Source organism: Rhagoletis pomonella, unplaced genomic scaffold (genome assembly GCF_013731165.1).
Source record: "Rhagoletis pomonella isolate Grant_MI unplaced genomic scaffold, Rhpom_1.0 Rhpom_scaffold_00001, whole genome shotgun sequence".
Lineage (NCBI taxonomy): Eukaryota > Metazoa > Arthropoda > Insecta > Diptera > Tephritidae > Rhagoletis > Rhagoletis pomonella.
The window spans coordinates 91,889,384-91,903,237 of NW_023458555.1; the positions used below are offsets into that span (position 1 = coordinate 91,889,384).

Below are 13,854 nucleotides of genomic sequence, written 5' to 3' on the forward strand. Positions count from 1 at the left end.
AGATTTTAGAAAGGTGCCACTCTTACTGTTTCGAATAGAAAAAAAAAGTTATAGCCGATTTTGTGGGTAAAGGGCTGGGACACGCTAGAATGTATTTAATAGATTTAAATTTATTTGTTACCGACCAATGACATGCTAAATAGTACAAAGGTACATTATTACCTGCTCCTGACATTATTTTGTGTTACTTGCCGGAATTAGTGAAAGTGGATTTTGTGAAATTGGACCCTTCGAACATTGTGTTATTTATACTATGACAGAGAACACGCAGTATACGTCGCATCAATAGGCGGATATTCACCTAATTTACGGTTAAGCTTGCTGTAATGCCAGAGCTGCTCAAATACTCTATGCAGAGCGATACCCCAATCGTCGACATCCGGGTCGTGAAGTATTCGCCCGGACCCATAGAGAAATATATGAAGGTAAGTGATTTTTACACCTTTCTTGTTTGCTTGCTTGTTAACTATCATTTTTCACTTTTTTAAGGTCGCATACCTGGAAGGCGTGGCGGCGAAACAGGACGTCCTGCAACGGTAGATGTTGAAGCTGTGTTAGAGGAAGTGTAACTAGGTCCATCGACTTCAGTGAGAATGATGGAAAGACGGACGGGAATACCAAAAACTACAGTTCACAAAGCTTTACAAGTGTTATATATATGTAAACTATGGCATCCCCTACACACATACATGTAACTTACTTTACGTTGACATCACTGTCACTTTAATTGAAATAAACAAAACAGTCTTGTACTGCACTTAAACGGAATAACACATGGCGCAGCCGAATAAGGAATGAAAACACGGAGTGGGGCTGAATTGAAGCAAGATAAAAGCGAAGACAGCACGGACGACGAAGGTGATGACTTCAAAATGGCCAATAGTAGCAGCACTTATGGTAGTTTGGACGTGAGACGCCCTGATCCCCTAAAGTTTGATGGTAATGTTGCAGAGCAATGGCGTGTTTTCAAACAAAATTTTGACATATACGCCATAGCCATTGATTTGGAAGAAAGAAAAGAACAGCAAAAAGGAAAAAGGAATATTTCTCAATGCGTGTGGTCCAGAAACAATTGAAATTTTTAACACTTTTGGACTTACAGTGGAACAGAAGAAGAATTATGATGCAGTTTTTGCGGCAGTTGAAAATTACTGCACGCCAAAAAAAAATGAGGTGTATGAAGCTTTTAGATTCAATTCGCGGAAGCAGGAGGAGGGGGAGCCATTCGAATCGTATTTGCTTGACTTGCGCAAAAGAGTGAAACATTGTGGGTATACGGACATGGATAGAATGATTCGAGACAACATTGTTATTGGGACAAACAGTCAAAAGCTGCAGAAAAAACTCTTAGAAACAGAAAATTTGACTTTGAGCAGAGCCATTGAAATCGCGCGCGCTGCTGAGCTAGTGGACAAATATACAAATGAAATGCAACAACAAAGCAAATGCACAACAGTGAATGCAATAAGATCACACAAACAAATTTCGCAAAATAGCGGTGCGCGCAATACAATAGAAAATACTAAAAGTTTGAGCAAAGAAAATGTACGAGTTAAGCATAATTCAAGACAAAGTGCTAATTGTAAATTTTGTAAAGGGGTTCATGAGTTTGGCAAATGCCCAGCCTTCGGGAAAAAATGCAACAACTGCGGTCGTTTAAATCATTTTAGCGTTGCGTGTTATAGCTCACAAGTTCACGAAATAAAAGAGAGTGACGAAAAAAGGGAAAGTGGCGATGATATTGTTTTGCATAATATTGAAGACTTATCAGTGGGTCGGAAAAGATGGTATGAAAAAATCAGAGTGAATGATTGCCTCATAAATTTTAAGTTGGATACGGGTGCCGACGTTAATATTTTGCCTTACAAGTATTTTATAAAATACATGAAAAATACGATGCTCTATGAAGGTGGTTTGCCACCACGCAGTTATAGTGGAGCTGAGTTGGATTACAAAGGTGTAATTCAATGTTTAGTGATGTGCCGAAATGAAATAAAGACTTTACAATTCACGGTTGTTGATACACCATACGAACCTTTGTTAGGACTATCAGCGTGTGAGCAGCTTAATCTTATAAAGCGTGTAAACGTCATTCGTGAAGCAACAAGGGATGAATTTATACGAAACTATAGAGATGTTTTTGAAGGCACGGGATGTTTTGTGACGAACTTGGATATCCAGGTAAAGAAAAATTCGGTTCCGGTGGTAAAACCAGCAAGGAGAATCCCACAGTCGTTAGCAGAAAAAGTCAAAAATGAGTTACACAAAATGGTAGAAAATGGAATAATTGAACGCATGGATGGTCCTATTGAACGTGCCTCTAATCTTGTAGTTGTTGAGAAGAAATCAGGTAAACTTCGTTTGTGCATAGACCCGCAAGATTTAAATGCAGACATTTTATCGGAAAATCATACGATTCCATCATTTGAATCTATATCGGTACGTATTGCTAATAGTAAGATATTCACTGTGTTGGATTTGAAAGAAGGGTTTTGGCAAATCGGACTTAGTGAAAAAGCTAGTAAACTTTGTGCTTTCAATACACCGTTTGGGTGTTATCGTTTCAAGCGCTTGCCATATGGTATAAAAATAGGCCCTGAGGTTTTTCAAAAATACAATGAGAGAAATTTTGATGATATTCCAAATGTAATAGTCTTCATTGACGATATATTGATTGCAGCTAAAAGTGTTGAAGAGCATGACCACACATTAAAGCTAGTTATGGCTCGCGCAAGGAAGTTGAATATCAAATTTAATGTCGAGAAAATTCAATATAAGGTACCAGAGGTCAAATACTTAGGAAAAATTATTTCACCAGAGGGCATACGCTGTGATCCTGACCGAGTAAAAGCGATAATGAAAATAAAAAAACCGAATAATAAGAAAGATTTGCAAAAATTGCTCGGCATGATAAATTATATTCGTGAATACATACCTAGTATTTCACAACCGTTACGAGAATTGCTAAAATCCAATGTCGTGTATGAATGGCATTCAGCTCACGAAAGTTGCTTAGAGTCGATAAAAACACTAATTGCAAACGCACCAACGCTTCAATCTTTTGATGAAAGAAAAGAAATAACCCTCGAAACAGATGCATCTAAATCTGGCATAGGGTGTTGCCTCATGCAAAACGGAAAGCCTATCGCATTTGCATCACGCAGTCTTACAGACGCCGAAATTAACTACGCTCAGGTTGAAAAGGAGTTTTTAGCCATTTTATTTGCTTGTCGTAAATTTCACTATTACATCTATGGTCGAAAGGTTACGATTAGGACAGATCATAAGCCCCTTGTTTCGATAATGAAAAAAGAATTTTGCAAAATCCCTTCCGCTAGACTCCAACGCATTAAACTTAGTTTAATTAAATATGACCTAAACTTGATCCACGTTCCAGGAAAATTTTTATACATCGCTGATCTGTTGTCTCGATACTTTGATGAGGACAATAACGCGCCCGATATTGAAGATCTTAACGAATTCGTCCATTCATTAAACATCACCGACGAACGCCTAAACAGTTTTCGAATCGAGATAGAAAAAGATAAGCATTTAACGCAGTTGAAACAAGTTTTAATAAATGGCTGGCCTCATAAGAAAGAGTTGTTATGTGACGATATTAAAATGTTTTGGAAGCATCGTTCTGATCTGTTTTTAGAAGACGGTATCTTATATTTGAATAACAGGGTTATTGTACCGCCTGTTTTGAGAGAAACCATATTATCGCAGCTGCACGTGTCTCATTTAGGTATTGAAAAAACAAAAAAGCGCGCTCGCGAATTAGTGTACTGGCCAGGAATTGATGGTGCTATTGAGAAAATGATAACCAATTGTGACATATGCCAGCGAAGTCGATCCGCTAATGTTAAGGAACCAATGATACCACACAGCATTCCCAATCTACCCTTTAATAAAATAGGCGTAGACATTTGTGAATTTGCATCAAGAAACTATTTAATAATAGCGGATTATTACTCGCGATATTTGGACATAGCGCCGTTGAAATCGAAAACAGCAACTGAGTGTATCAATGCACTTAGAACATGTTTCGCCGTACACGGATTACCTGTAGAAATAATTTCAGACAATATGCCCTTCAATTCATACGAGTTTAAACGATTTTGTGATCAAATTGGAGCTAAATTAACAACAACAAGCCCTGGTTATTCGCAATCCAACGGTTTTGCTGAGCGTTTCGTTGGGATAGCAAAAAAACTTAATAAAGAAAACAAATGAGAGTAAAAAAGAGTTATGGCTGGCCTTACTCGAATATCGCAATACACCGCTTAAAGATATTGATGCTTCACCAGTGGAACTTTTAATGAGTAGAAAAACCCGCACCCTTTTGCCAACAAAAACAACTTTGTTTCAACCAAGAATCATTCCGAATATATCTAACAACATAAATGCAAAAAATTACAAGTCAAAAAAATACTACGATCGTTCTGCATCGCAAAAAAAATCCTTTGTGAAGGGTGACAAGATATGGTATAAGAACAACAATAAGGGATGGGTAAAAGCTACAATCATCGACACACACGATTCACCTAGATCATACTGGATCGAACTAGAAGACCAAACCATTTACCGGCGAAATTCGAAATGGCTGCGAAAACGATTATAGTTATTGGTATATTAGAATATTTGAACTTTTTTAATCATTGAATTATAAATTATTAATGAATTTACTTAGTATATGAATTAAGAAGGGAGATGTTATATATATGTAAACTATGGCATCCCCTACACACATACATGTAACTTACTTTACGTTGACATCACTGTCACTTTAATTGAAATAAACAAAACAGTCTTGTACTGCACTTAAACGGAATAACACATTAAACGGAATAACACAACAAGACCATCGATTTCATCCATACCACATTCAACGTGTTCAGGCTCTACAAGAAAGAGATTACCTGTCGAGAGTTAGATTTTGCCGTGAAATGTTGCGAATGCATGAATGAGGCCCCGAATTTTTTAATAAAATAATTTGGAGCGATGAATCATCATGCAAACGTGATGGTTATTTTAATTTACATAACCTTCACAGTTGGCAGATAGACAATCCTCACGAAATGAGAGAAGATCGTTCGCAGTACTGGTACAAAATAAATTTATGGTGCGGTATTTTTAATTGTCAGATATTGGGACCTGTGGAACTGCCGCCAACGCTCAACTCTCACAGTTATTTAGAGTTCCTTCAGGAACGGCTTCCAACTCTTTTGGAAGATGTACCCTTAAACCTGCGGCGAAGACTATGGCTGCAAAATGACGGGTGCTCTGCTCACTACGGGCGTAAAGTAATAGCTCATTTAGACGAAACTTATCCTGGCCGATGGATTGGACGATACGGGCCAATCACGTGGCCCGCTCGATCGCCAGACCTGAATCCATTAGATTTTTTCTACTGGGGCTATCTTAAGGACAAAATTTATTCAAAAACAATTCAAAACGAAAAGCATTTGCGGGAACAAATAAATGGAGCTGCTGCTGAGATAGCCCAATTGAGTTTAATAGCGTTTTCTTTTCTCAAAAAAAGTTCTGCCCTTTTATATGGGAACTCTTGCTTTGCGTTGCCCTGAAGCCTGAGAAAATGTTGCATTCTTTATATAAGAATGAAACAGAAAATGTACTATTCCATCACAATTTATTTTTAGAACTTAATAAAGCTGAATTATTCACTTGGCCTGTACGTCTTTAACAATTTTATAGCAAAGCACTTATTTCTGATAGGGTAAATAATTGAATTTTCACAAGATTAAATTAAATATCAACTATGCAACTCTCACCGTCACGTTTATTTGAGGGCAGAAAAGGCAGCACTTTCGCCGGATCAGAGCGCAACCTGCTAAGAAAAGAACACGACGCCTTGTGAAAGGGCTGAGAAAAGAACATGAAAATGTGACAGCGCTAACACAAGGCAGAATAAGTGCAGCCTTTTTTTCGAGAAAAGAAAACGGTATAAGATCTCTAAAAGCGTCTTTTCTTAAAAGATGCCGAGCTTGTATTAGATTAGAAGGTCGCCAATTTGAGCATATTTATCAATAAATGAATAAATTTTTCTGCAAACGACTCATGTATGTTATATTTCACGTGAACCCATCCTTCACAAAAAATATTGATAGATATAGCCCTTGTTATTGACTCTAGTCCGAATCCCGGTAAGTAACATAAAATAATATCAGGAGCAGGTAATAATGTACCTTTGTACTATTTAGCATGTCATTGGTCGGTAACAAGACCAACTTAAATTTAAATCTATTAAATACATTCTAGCGTGTCCCAGTCCTTTACCCACAAAAGCGGCTATAACTTTTTTTTTTCTATTCGAAACAGTAAGAGTGGCACCTTTCTAAAATCTTTATTAAATGAGCAATTTTCTAATGTAATGTAAAGTTATAGCTCAGTACATTTTTGTTTACCCGAGATAGTCAAAGTTGGGGAAGAAAATATCAAAAAGTTAAAAATCCAGAAATAGTCCTAATTCTATGATGGTTCCTTAATATATTTTAACTACATTGCATTTGAGTATGGAGAGGCAACTATCTGGAAGTATTTTACATAAAAAATTTACTAAGTATTGCCCGGTTTGTAGTTGCAGTTAAAGAAAACACATGAAAAGGCACGATTTTTTTTAATTCGAAAAAAATGTAAATATTTCAAAAACGGTGACACTTTTACCTGAACATTTTTTGTTTATCAGTGAGCTCACCCCCCCCACCTACCTTCCCCTAAAGTTTGGCACGTTACTTCTGGGACACCCTGTATAAATTATACTCTTTAAATTATATCTTTCATATCACATATTTGCATTAGTTAATTTAAAAAGAAAGAAGATTTTAGGATGGGTTAAATTTGTCTTTTTCATGAAAATCTTTGGTTTTCTTACAAATTATGAGATGTATATGTAAAAAAAGAAAATTGGATACATTTGGATACATTTTTGGCTTGGTCAGGGATACATTTTCTTGAGACGGCGCGGCAACACTGGTTATAATCACTAACCGCGGCCGAAGACCGCCTACGCAGAAAGAAGTTCTGCGCAAAAATACTTCCCCTTTTCCGACAACACAGAAAGGAAAATTCTACTTAGTAAGGGTTATAATACCTAAGCGCGGCCAAAGGCCGCCTACGCAAAAAGAAGTTCGTTTTCATGTATGCACTAATTCGTTTTTTGTCATATGCACTATTTCGGTTTAGAGTCGAAACTGTGCATGTATGCATTACTTCGGTTTTTGTCATATGCATTATTTCGGTTTTGAACCGAAACTGTGCATGTATGCATTACTTCGTTTTTGTCATATGCGTTATTTCGAAAGTGTGCATATATGCATTATTTCGGTTTTTTTCATATGCATTATTTCAGTTTTCAAATGAAAGAGTGCATATGCATAATTCCGGTTTTTCTAATATGCATTATTGCGGTTTTCAACCGAAACTGTGCATATATGCATTATTTCGGGTTTTTTTCAATTTTTCAATTCAATTCAATTTCCATTTATTCAGTCTATGACATGGTATTACAGACTAGAGCTAAATATACAATTTTCTTAAATCTAATGTATACGCAGATGAGAACTCCCATAAAGGGCAAATTAAAACTAACGATACAGATCGTCTATGACTGACTTAAAAACAGATCTTGGTGATGAAAAATCAATATTTCATTTTTTTTAGATTGTAAAAGCGCTCTGAATATTGGTGCATGAGAAAAATAATTAGCTGTGACTACAGGAAGATAAAATGGTTTGTGAAATCGAAGAGCTTTGCTGGGTATATTAAAACTAATCAGCCCTAGAAGTTCGGAACAATCAATGAAACCATTAATTACATCATAAACAAACATTAGAGACTGAATTGTTCTTCTGCTCTCAGTATTAAGTGAAAGTTTATTCCTGCGACTCCATTCGACAAGATTATGTAAGTCCTGTTGTAGGAGACGACAATTGGTCTCACCGGTAATACTACGAAAAAACTTCAAATCATCAGCATAAAGTAAAGAATTCGAATTTTTAAAACAGCAACCAAAGTCATTTATGAAGAGAATAAATAAAATTGGACCAAGAATGCTTCCTTGTGGGACACCCGAGGACGCAACGAAAGAAAACGACTTACGATTTTCTATCTCAACAAATAACAATCGGTTCGAGAGATAAGATTTTAGCCAAGCCAAAAAAACAGAGTGGAAACCTATACATTCGAGTTTATGCAATAAAATTGCATGCGATACTCTATCAAAGGCTTTCGAGAAATCTGTATAAATGGTGTCTATTTGAAAACCACATTTGAATGCTGAGATACAGTATTCAGAGAAAACGGCTAAGTTACTGACAGTAGAACGCCCATTGACAAACCCATGTTGGTGGGGCTCTAAAATAGATTTTGTAGCGAACGTAATTTTTCCTATAATCACCTGTTCGCAAAGCTTTGAACAGACTGTTAATTTAGATATTGGTCTATAATTCCTTATATCATTCCTACCTGATTTAAAAATAGAGGTAATGGAGGCGACCTTCCATCCATTTATAAACACACCAGTAGAAAGAGATAGATTGATAATGAAACGTAGAGGCGCACAGATAGAAAATTTACATTGCTTTAGAAAATAAGAACAAAAACCGTCAGTATCAACTTTCAACGATGTCTTTAGGGCAGTTATACCATTCAGAACATCTATTTCAGAAACAGACAAATATCCAAAGTCCAATGAATGGGTAGAATCAATACAGACGGGAGTACAAACAGGGTCATATCAGCTACAAAATTAGACTTGAAAAAATTTGCAAAAAAGTTTACAGACTCAGACAATGATTGTGAACACAATCTATTGAAATTCTTACAGGTTGGAATATTGGTACTACCTTTTTTGGAACGAACGTATTTCCAAATAGCTGTTGGGTTGTCTTTAAGTTCAGTTTCACATCTACAAATGTATTGATTGTATAAAAACTTATCGAGAACATTGAACTGATTCATATAATAAATGTATTTTTCTTTTAAAACTAAATTATTACTTTGAGCTTTAAATAATTTATAGTACTTGTTTCTTTAATTTTTTAACTTTTTAAGGTTTTTGTTATAACATGGTAATTTATGAATAGGATCTGGAAGAACTGAAAGGTTCTTCGAAAAGACATCCTAAATTTCGCATAGAAAACATTCAAAACAATCCACTAAATCACTAGTATTTAGAACGGAACCCAATTTATTTCGGTTATGGCAGCGTTTAGCTTTTCATAGTTAGCATTACGAAAGTTATAAGAAATACATTTTTCATTACTATAAGCAACAACACTATAAAATTCCAACATTATGATAAGAGGCACATGATGTTTATCGGTTTTACTTCTTGGAAAAGCGCATTCAAATAAATTAAATATTATGTTTTCATCAACAAATACAAGATCCAATATTTTACCTAACTTATTGAATAAGGTATTGATTTGGATAAGGTTAAGACTAAGAAGGCTATCTAAAAAGTACATTTCAAGAGATCTATTAACATTAATTGGTGATAAGATACCATTATATTGTAGGTCAGACCATGCGAGATCGCTAAGATTGAAATCACCTAGAATGCAAAAATTACAATCTTCACTTTTTTCGCAAAGATTAACAATATTTTCAGCATGTTCACTATATAAACTATCTAAGCTAATCGGAGGAATATAGGATACGCATATAAATAATTTACGAAAACTGCTAAGAATGCAGACGCAAAGCTGATCAAGAAGGTTGTCATTATTTGATAACTGTTGTATTGAAGATAGTGTTGTTCCGATACGACCTGTACTCTTGAAAAATATTGAAGAAAAGTATCGATGCCACACATCTATCGGAGAGAAGTACTCGATACTTACTCATATCGAACACATTGTAAATACTTATGTCATGTGAAGAAAAACAGAATCGGTTCGAGTACTATCCGACCAAAACTTACCGAAAAAGTAGCCACAAGTTTGTATCCTGCAAAATTTTAATAATTTACTAGTACATGAAAGCAGGAATTGACACTTTCTTTATTAGCCATTTTAACATGGTGCAAAAACCATAACAGCATGATTTATATATTGTCAGAACCGAAATTCAAAATTTCTGGAAAAGCAAGTAATACTTTAATCGCGTACTCGATACCCACCTAAGTACTTGCGGGAAGGATTCGAGTACAAAAAGTACTCAGTACTTGAAGAAAGTATCGAGTAATTACTTGTAGTTACTCGTATCGGAACAACACTAATTGAAGAGTGTAAACTGCTCTTCACAGCGATCAAAACACGCCCACCCTTTAGGTGTCCAGTTTTTAAGGCATTCCTGTCTTTCCGATATACTACAAACTGATTTGAACCAAAAACATCGAAAAAATCCTTATTAAGCCAGGTTTCAACAAAAGCGTAGATGTCATATTCGGGCGAGAAGTTGCTAGAAAAATATCTTTGGCTTTGGTACTTGGAGCAGCAGCAATCATCAGAGTTTATGTTGAAAATTAGCCGTTTTTAGCCGATTTTGCTATTTGCCTTGTTTTCTTAAATTTCAAATATGTATATATGTTTCCATTTTTGACTAAGCGACCCAAAATCTGTTAGAGATGGCCACTAGCCTTATCGTGGAGAAAATTTTCATGTCAGGAAGGGTTGTATGAAATAGGGCCGATTTCGTTTATTTTTATTTTAAACGAAGAAAGGTTTTTCTTCATAAAATGTTTGTTATAAATGTCTTAATTATAAGAGTGAAGTTTTATTCGCAAACTTAGAAAATAAGAAATTGTTTCACTGTTAAGACACTTAAGATGCGTTTGTGTTTGGATATAGTGCCAACAAACAGAATAAATATTACATGTAGATATTGTCTTCCCAGATAGCGCATATTCAATTCTGCCTAAATTACAAAACATCATTTTTGCCCACTCCCAAAGGTTTAAGGTAAGGGAAAAATTCATATTTTAGAGCCTATATACACATATGAATTTTTTTTAACAAACTTTTTTGCTGAGAACTTATTTAAATTCCAAAACCCGAATGCCAACTTGAATTAAAGGAACCAACACTGAAGTGAATCAAAATGAAAATAAAAGAGCACAAATTTATATGTAAAGCAAAACTCTCTGGGAATCCTACGAGACATCTGCCGGTCATATGACCGGTCATAAAAATGGGAGATCTGCAGTCTTTTGGCATCATATTTTACATCAGAATTGAAGGGATTTCTGAAAAATCTGACCAGTTCTTTTGTGTAACTGTGATTTTGCATCCCTTGTCAACATATGGCCTCGGTTGATGTTAACTTAAGGTCGTTGTTTTACTGCCTTAAAATTAAGGGAAATTTTTACAGCGTTTTTTGTGTGTATTGGTTTCTATTTGAGTGTATTGAGAATCGGTCAGTCTGAAAAGGCCTGGTAGGGAAGACAATAGGTTTGTTCGTCGAAAATCCAGCGAGAATTATCACTCAAAATATCAGATAGTAAAAAAATGCTCCCAAATTCTCTCTCATTTAGAGAAACTTGCAATTTTCTGTACGAACGCAAATTTGCAAGTTTTTTTGCCAGCTAGTGTCCACGGTTGCATTTCAAACAAAAGAAATTTTTATAGAATTTTTAAAATTCTTTCAGAGGGGAAAAAACAGGATCTACGTGTATATATCTTGTCAGTCCGACTTTCTTCAACATACGTTTCAATTTCTTTGTCGGGTTTACTATATCGACTCTGGTTGAGATTGCATTCCGATTAAGAATACAGTTTTTTTTGCCGAATACCTTTCAAATCATTGGAATTAACTAAATTAATTAAGTAAACAAGTATTAACTTACATTTTTCATTTTAAAACCGCTCCAGTTTGTAAATTTTTAAATTTAACGAACTTGTTTATTCAAATTATCGTCGACAAAAAATCCAACCATGTGCCACAACCATATGTTTTTCCTAATTGCAAATTCTTGCTGGCAAAATTTTTTCCGGCTCGAATTTGTAACTTCTCTCCAAGAAATAGGCTTTTTACTCGTGATTTATGTAAATAAACATGTGAAATTTAGTTGAAATATTTTAGCCGTTTTTAGCCGGTTTTATTTGCCGGTTCGTCCAAAACGTTCTGGCAACACTGGTTCAAACAGTGAACGCTGTTTATATCAAATACGTTTATGGGTGTATGCATGATAAAAATATAGTAAGGTAGAACCGCTGAGAGTCACTTTTAAAATTCTTGACGTTCCCAAACAATTTAATTTTTAAATTTACTCACAAACTCACACACACATTTTCGTTTTCAATCTCAAGCAACAACAATTTCGAACAATTTCAATTTTTTATTTTCATTTTTATACGATTTTAAAATGTTGGCAAACTTCAAAAAAATCATGGCCGACAAATTGAGAGAACGGTTCTACCTTGCTATGTTTTTATCATGGGTGTATGTATGTGGTACAGCGGAGCCGCATCGTTCATACACATACAGCGTTGCCAGAAGAGGGAATTTTCCCAGTTTGCGAGAATTTTGAACAAGAAAGGGATGACGGGAATAATGGTCGGGGAAATACGTCGTGCCCATAAACATTATAATAATACTATTAGGCTAAAATAGTGTTCGAAACATTCATGGGAAAGCTGTATGGAATTTAAAGTTTAGTTACGCGAAGAATCTCGTCCATCAGCATTCCACCTCCAATCAAACTGGAGCGTATTGCACAATATGTGCATTAAGCCTTCTTCCTAAGAAATCTTGATTGCATAAACATGCAAAAACGCAAAAGCATGTGGAAAAATATAAGTCAATTCATGATAACTAATTGTCAGCTGAAAATTTCGCAGTTCACTAATGGTTCCGTAGCACATCAAGCTAAAAATACAGAGAAAAAGCTATGTGCGTTTGCGGCGGAGCACAATATTGCGTTTACTGCATTATATTCCCAATCAGTGCTTTTGAAAACATGAAAACGATTTTGAGCATGTGCTGCAAATCGTACGATTTGAAATCGGTGCGATTTACATAATTTAATTTGGAGAATTTTTAACAAAACGGAAAAAACTTGGCTCCACATCGAAGAATATGACGTCGTTTTGTGTTTCTATCAGTTTTTATTTGAAATATTTATTACTTGCATTAATTATATTAAAAAATATTTTGCAAATCGGATCGATTTCAAATCGTACGATTTGGAGCACATGCCCGTGTGTTCAGTGATCCAAATATTGCATCACAATTGCACACGAATGATATGTAAAAATAACGCATAAGTAGACGCAATATATGTTTTAAAGTAACATTTTTATATTAAAAATACTACACGTAAATTGAATTGTTATTGTTATTGACTGAGTTGTTAAAATATGGTTATTGATCGGAGAAAAATTGATTTGCCATTTTTAAAATCTGCGTTATATAAAAAGGGGAAAACACAGGAAAACCTAAAATGAAAAATAGGTAAAATATATAGAATTTCATGGACAAAAAGGGAATAGGCTCGCCCAAAATCTGGCAACACTGTATGCATATCGTCCGCCTTTGTGAGCTCGCGCTGTATTTGGCGACCAAATAAGCTTGTACGTCTTTTTAATTTTTTGCAACTTTACACCCAAAAAAGGGTGCTTATCTTCCAAGAATAAAAAATATAAGTATACCACCCTGTTTCTTTTTATAAATACTTTGTTTTAAAATAAATGAAAGAAATAATTATTAACATCGGTTTAGTACTTTGAGAAATAAGTCTTTACAAACAATTTCCATATAATGAATTTTATATAAAAGTATAGATTTAGATATAGATATAGATATAGGCTGCGTTTCTTTATACATTCCGGATAATCCGATTTCACAGCCGGAATAAACAGAATGCGTTTGAAATATACGTCAACATATCAT

General features: G+C 35.0%; 1 protein-coding gene across 1 annotated transcript; it reads left to right on the forward strand.

Annotated features, from left to right (window-relative positions):
• The first annotated feature begins 1,046 nt into the window (after nt 1-1,046).
• LOC118748859 lies at nt 1,047-4,834 on the forward strand. Its single transcript, XM_036483574.1, has 2 exons — nt 1,047-2,439; nt 3,398-4,834. The coding sequence occupies exons 1-2, from the start codon at nt 1,282-1,284 to the stop codon at nt 3,494-3,496; spliced, it is 1,257 nt and encodes a 418-aa protein (XP_036339467.1). The 5' UTR covers nt 1,047-1,281; the 3' UTR covers nt 3,497-4,834.
• The last annotated feature ends 9,020 nt before the right edge of the window (nt 4,835-13,854 follow it).

What these genes read in the sequence shown, in the direction of transcription:
- LOC118748859 (XM_036483574.1), top strand. Translation starts at nt 1,282, where the DNA reads ATGGATAGAATGATTCGAGACAACATTGTTATTGGGACAAACAGTCAA. An exon ending in CATCATTTGAATCTATATCG is followed by an intron (nt 2,440 to 3,397) that starts GTACGTATTGCT and finishes TCCACGTTCCAG; the next exon opens with GAAAATTTTTATACATCGCT.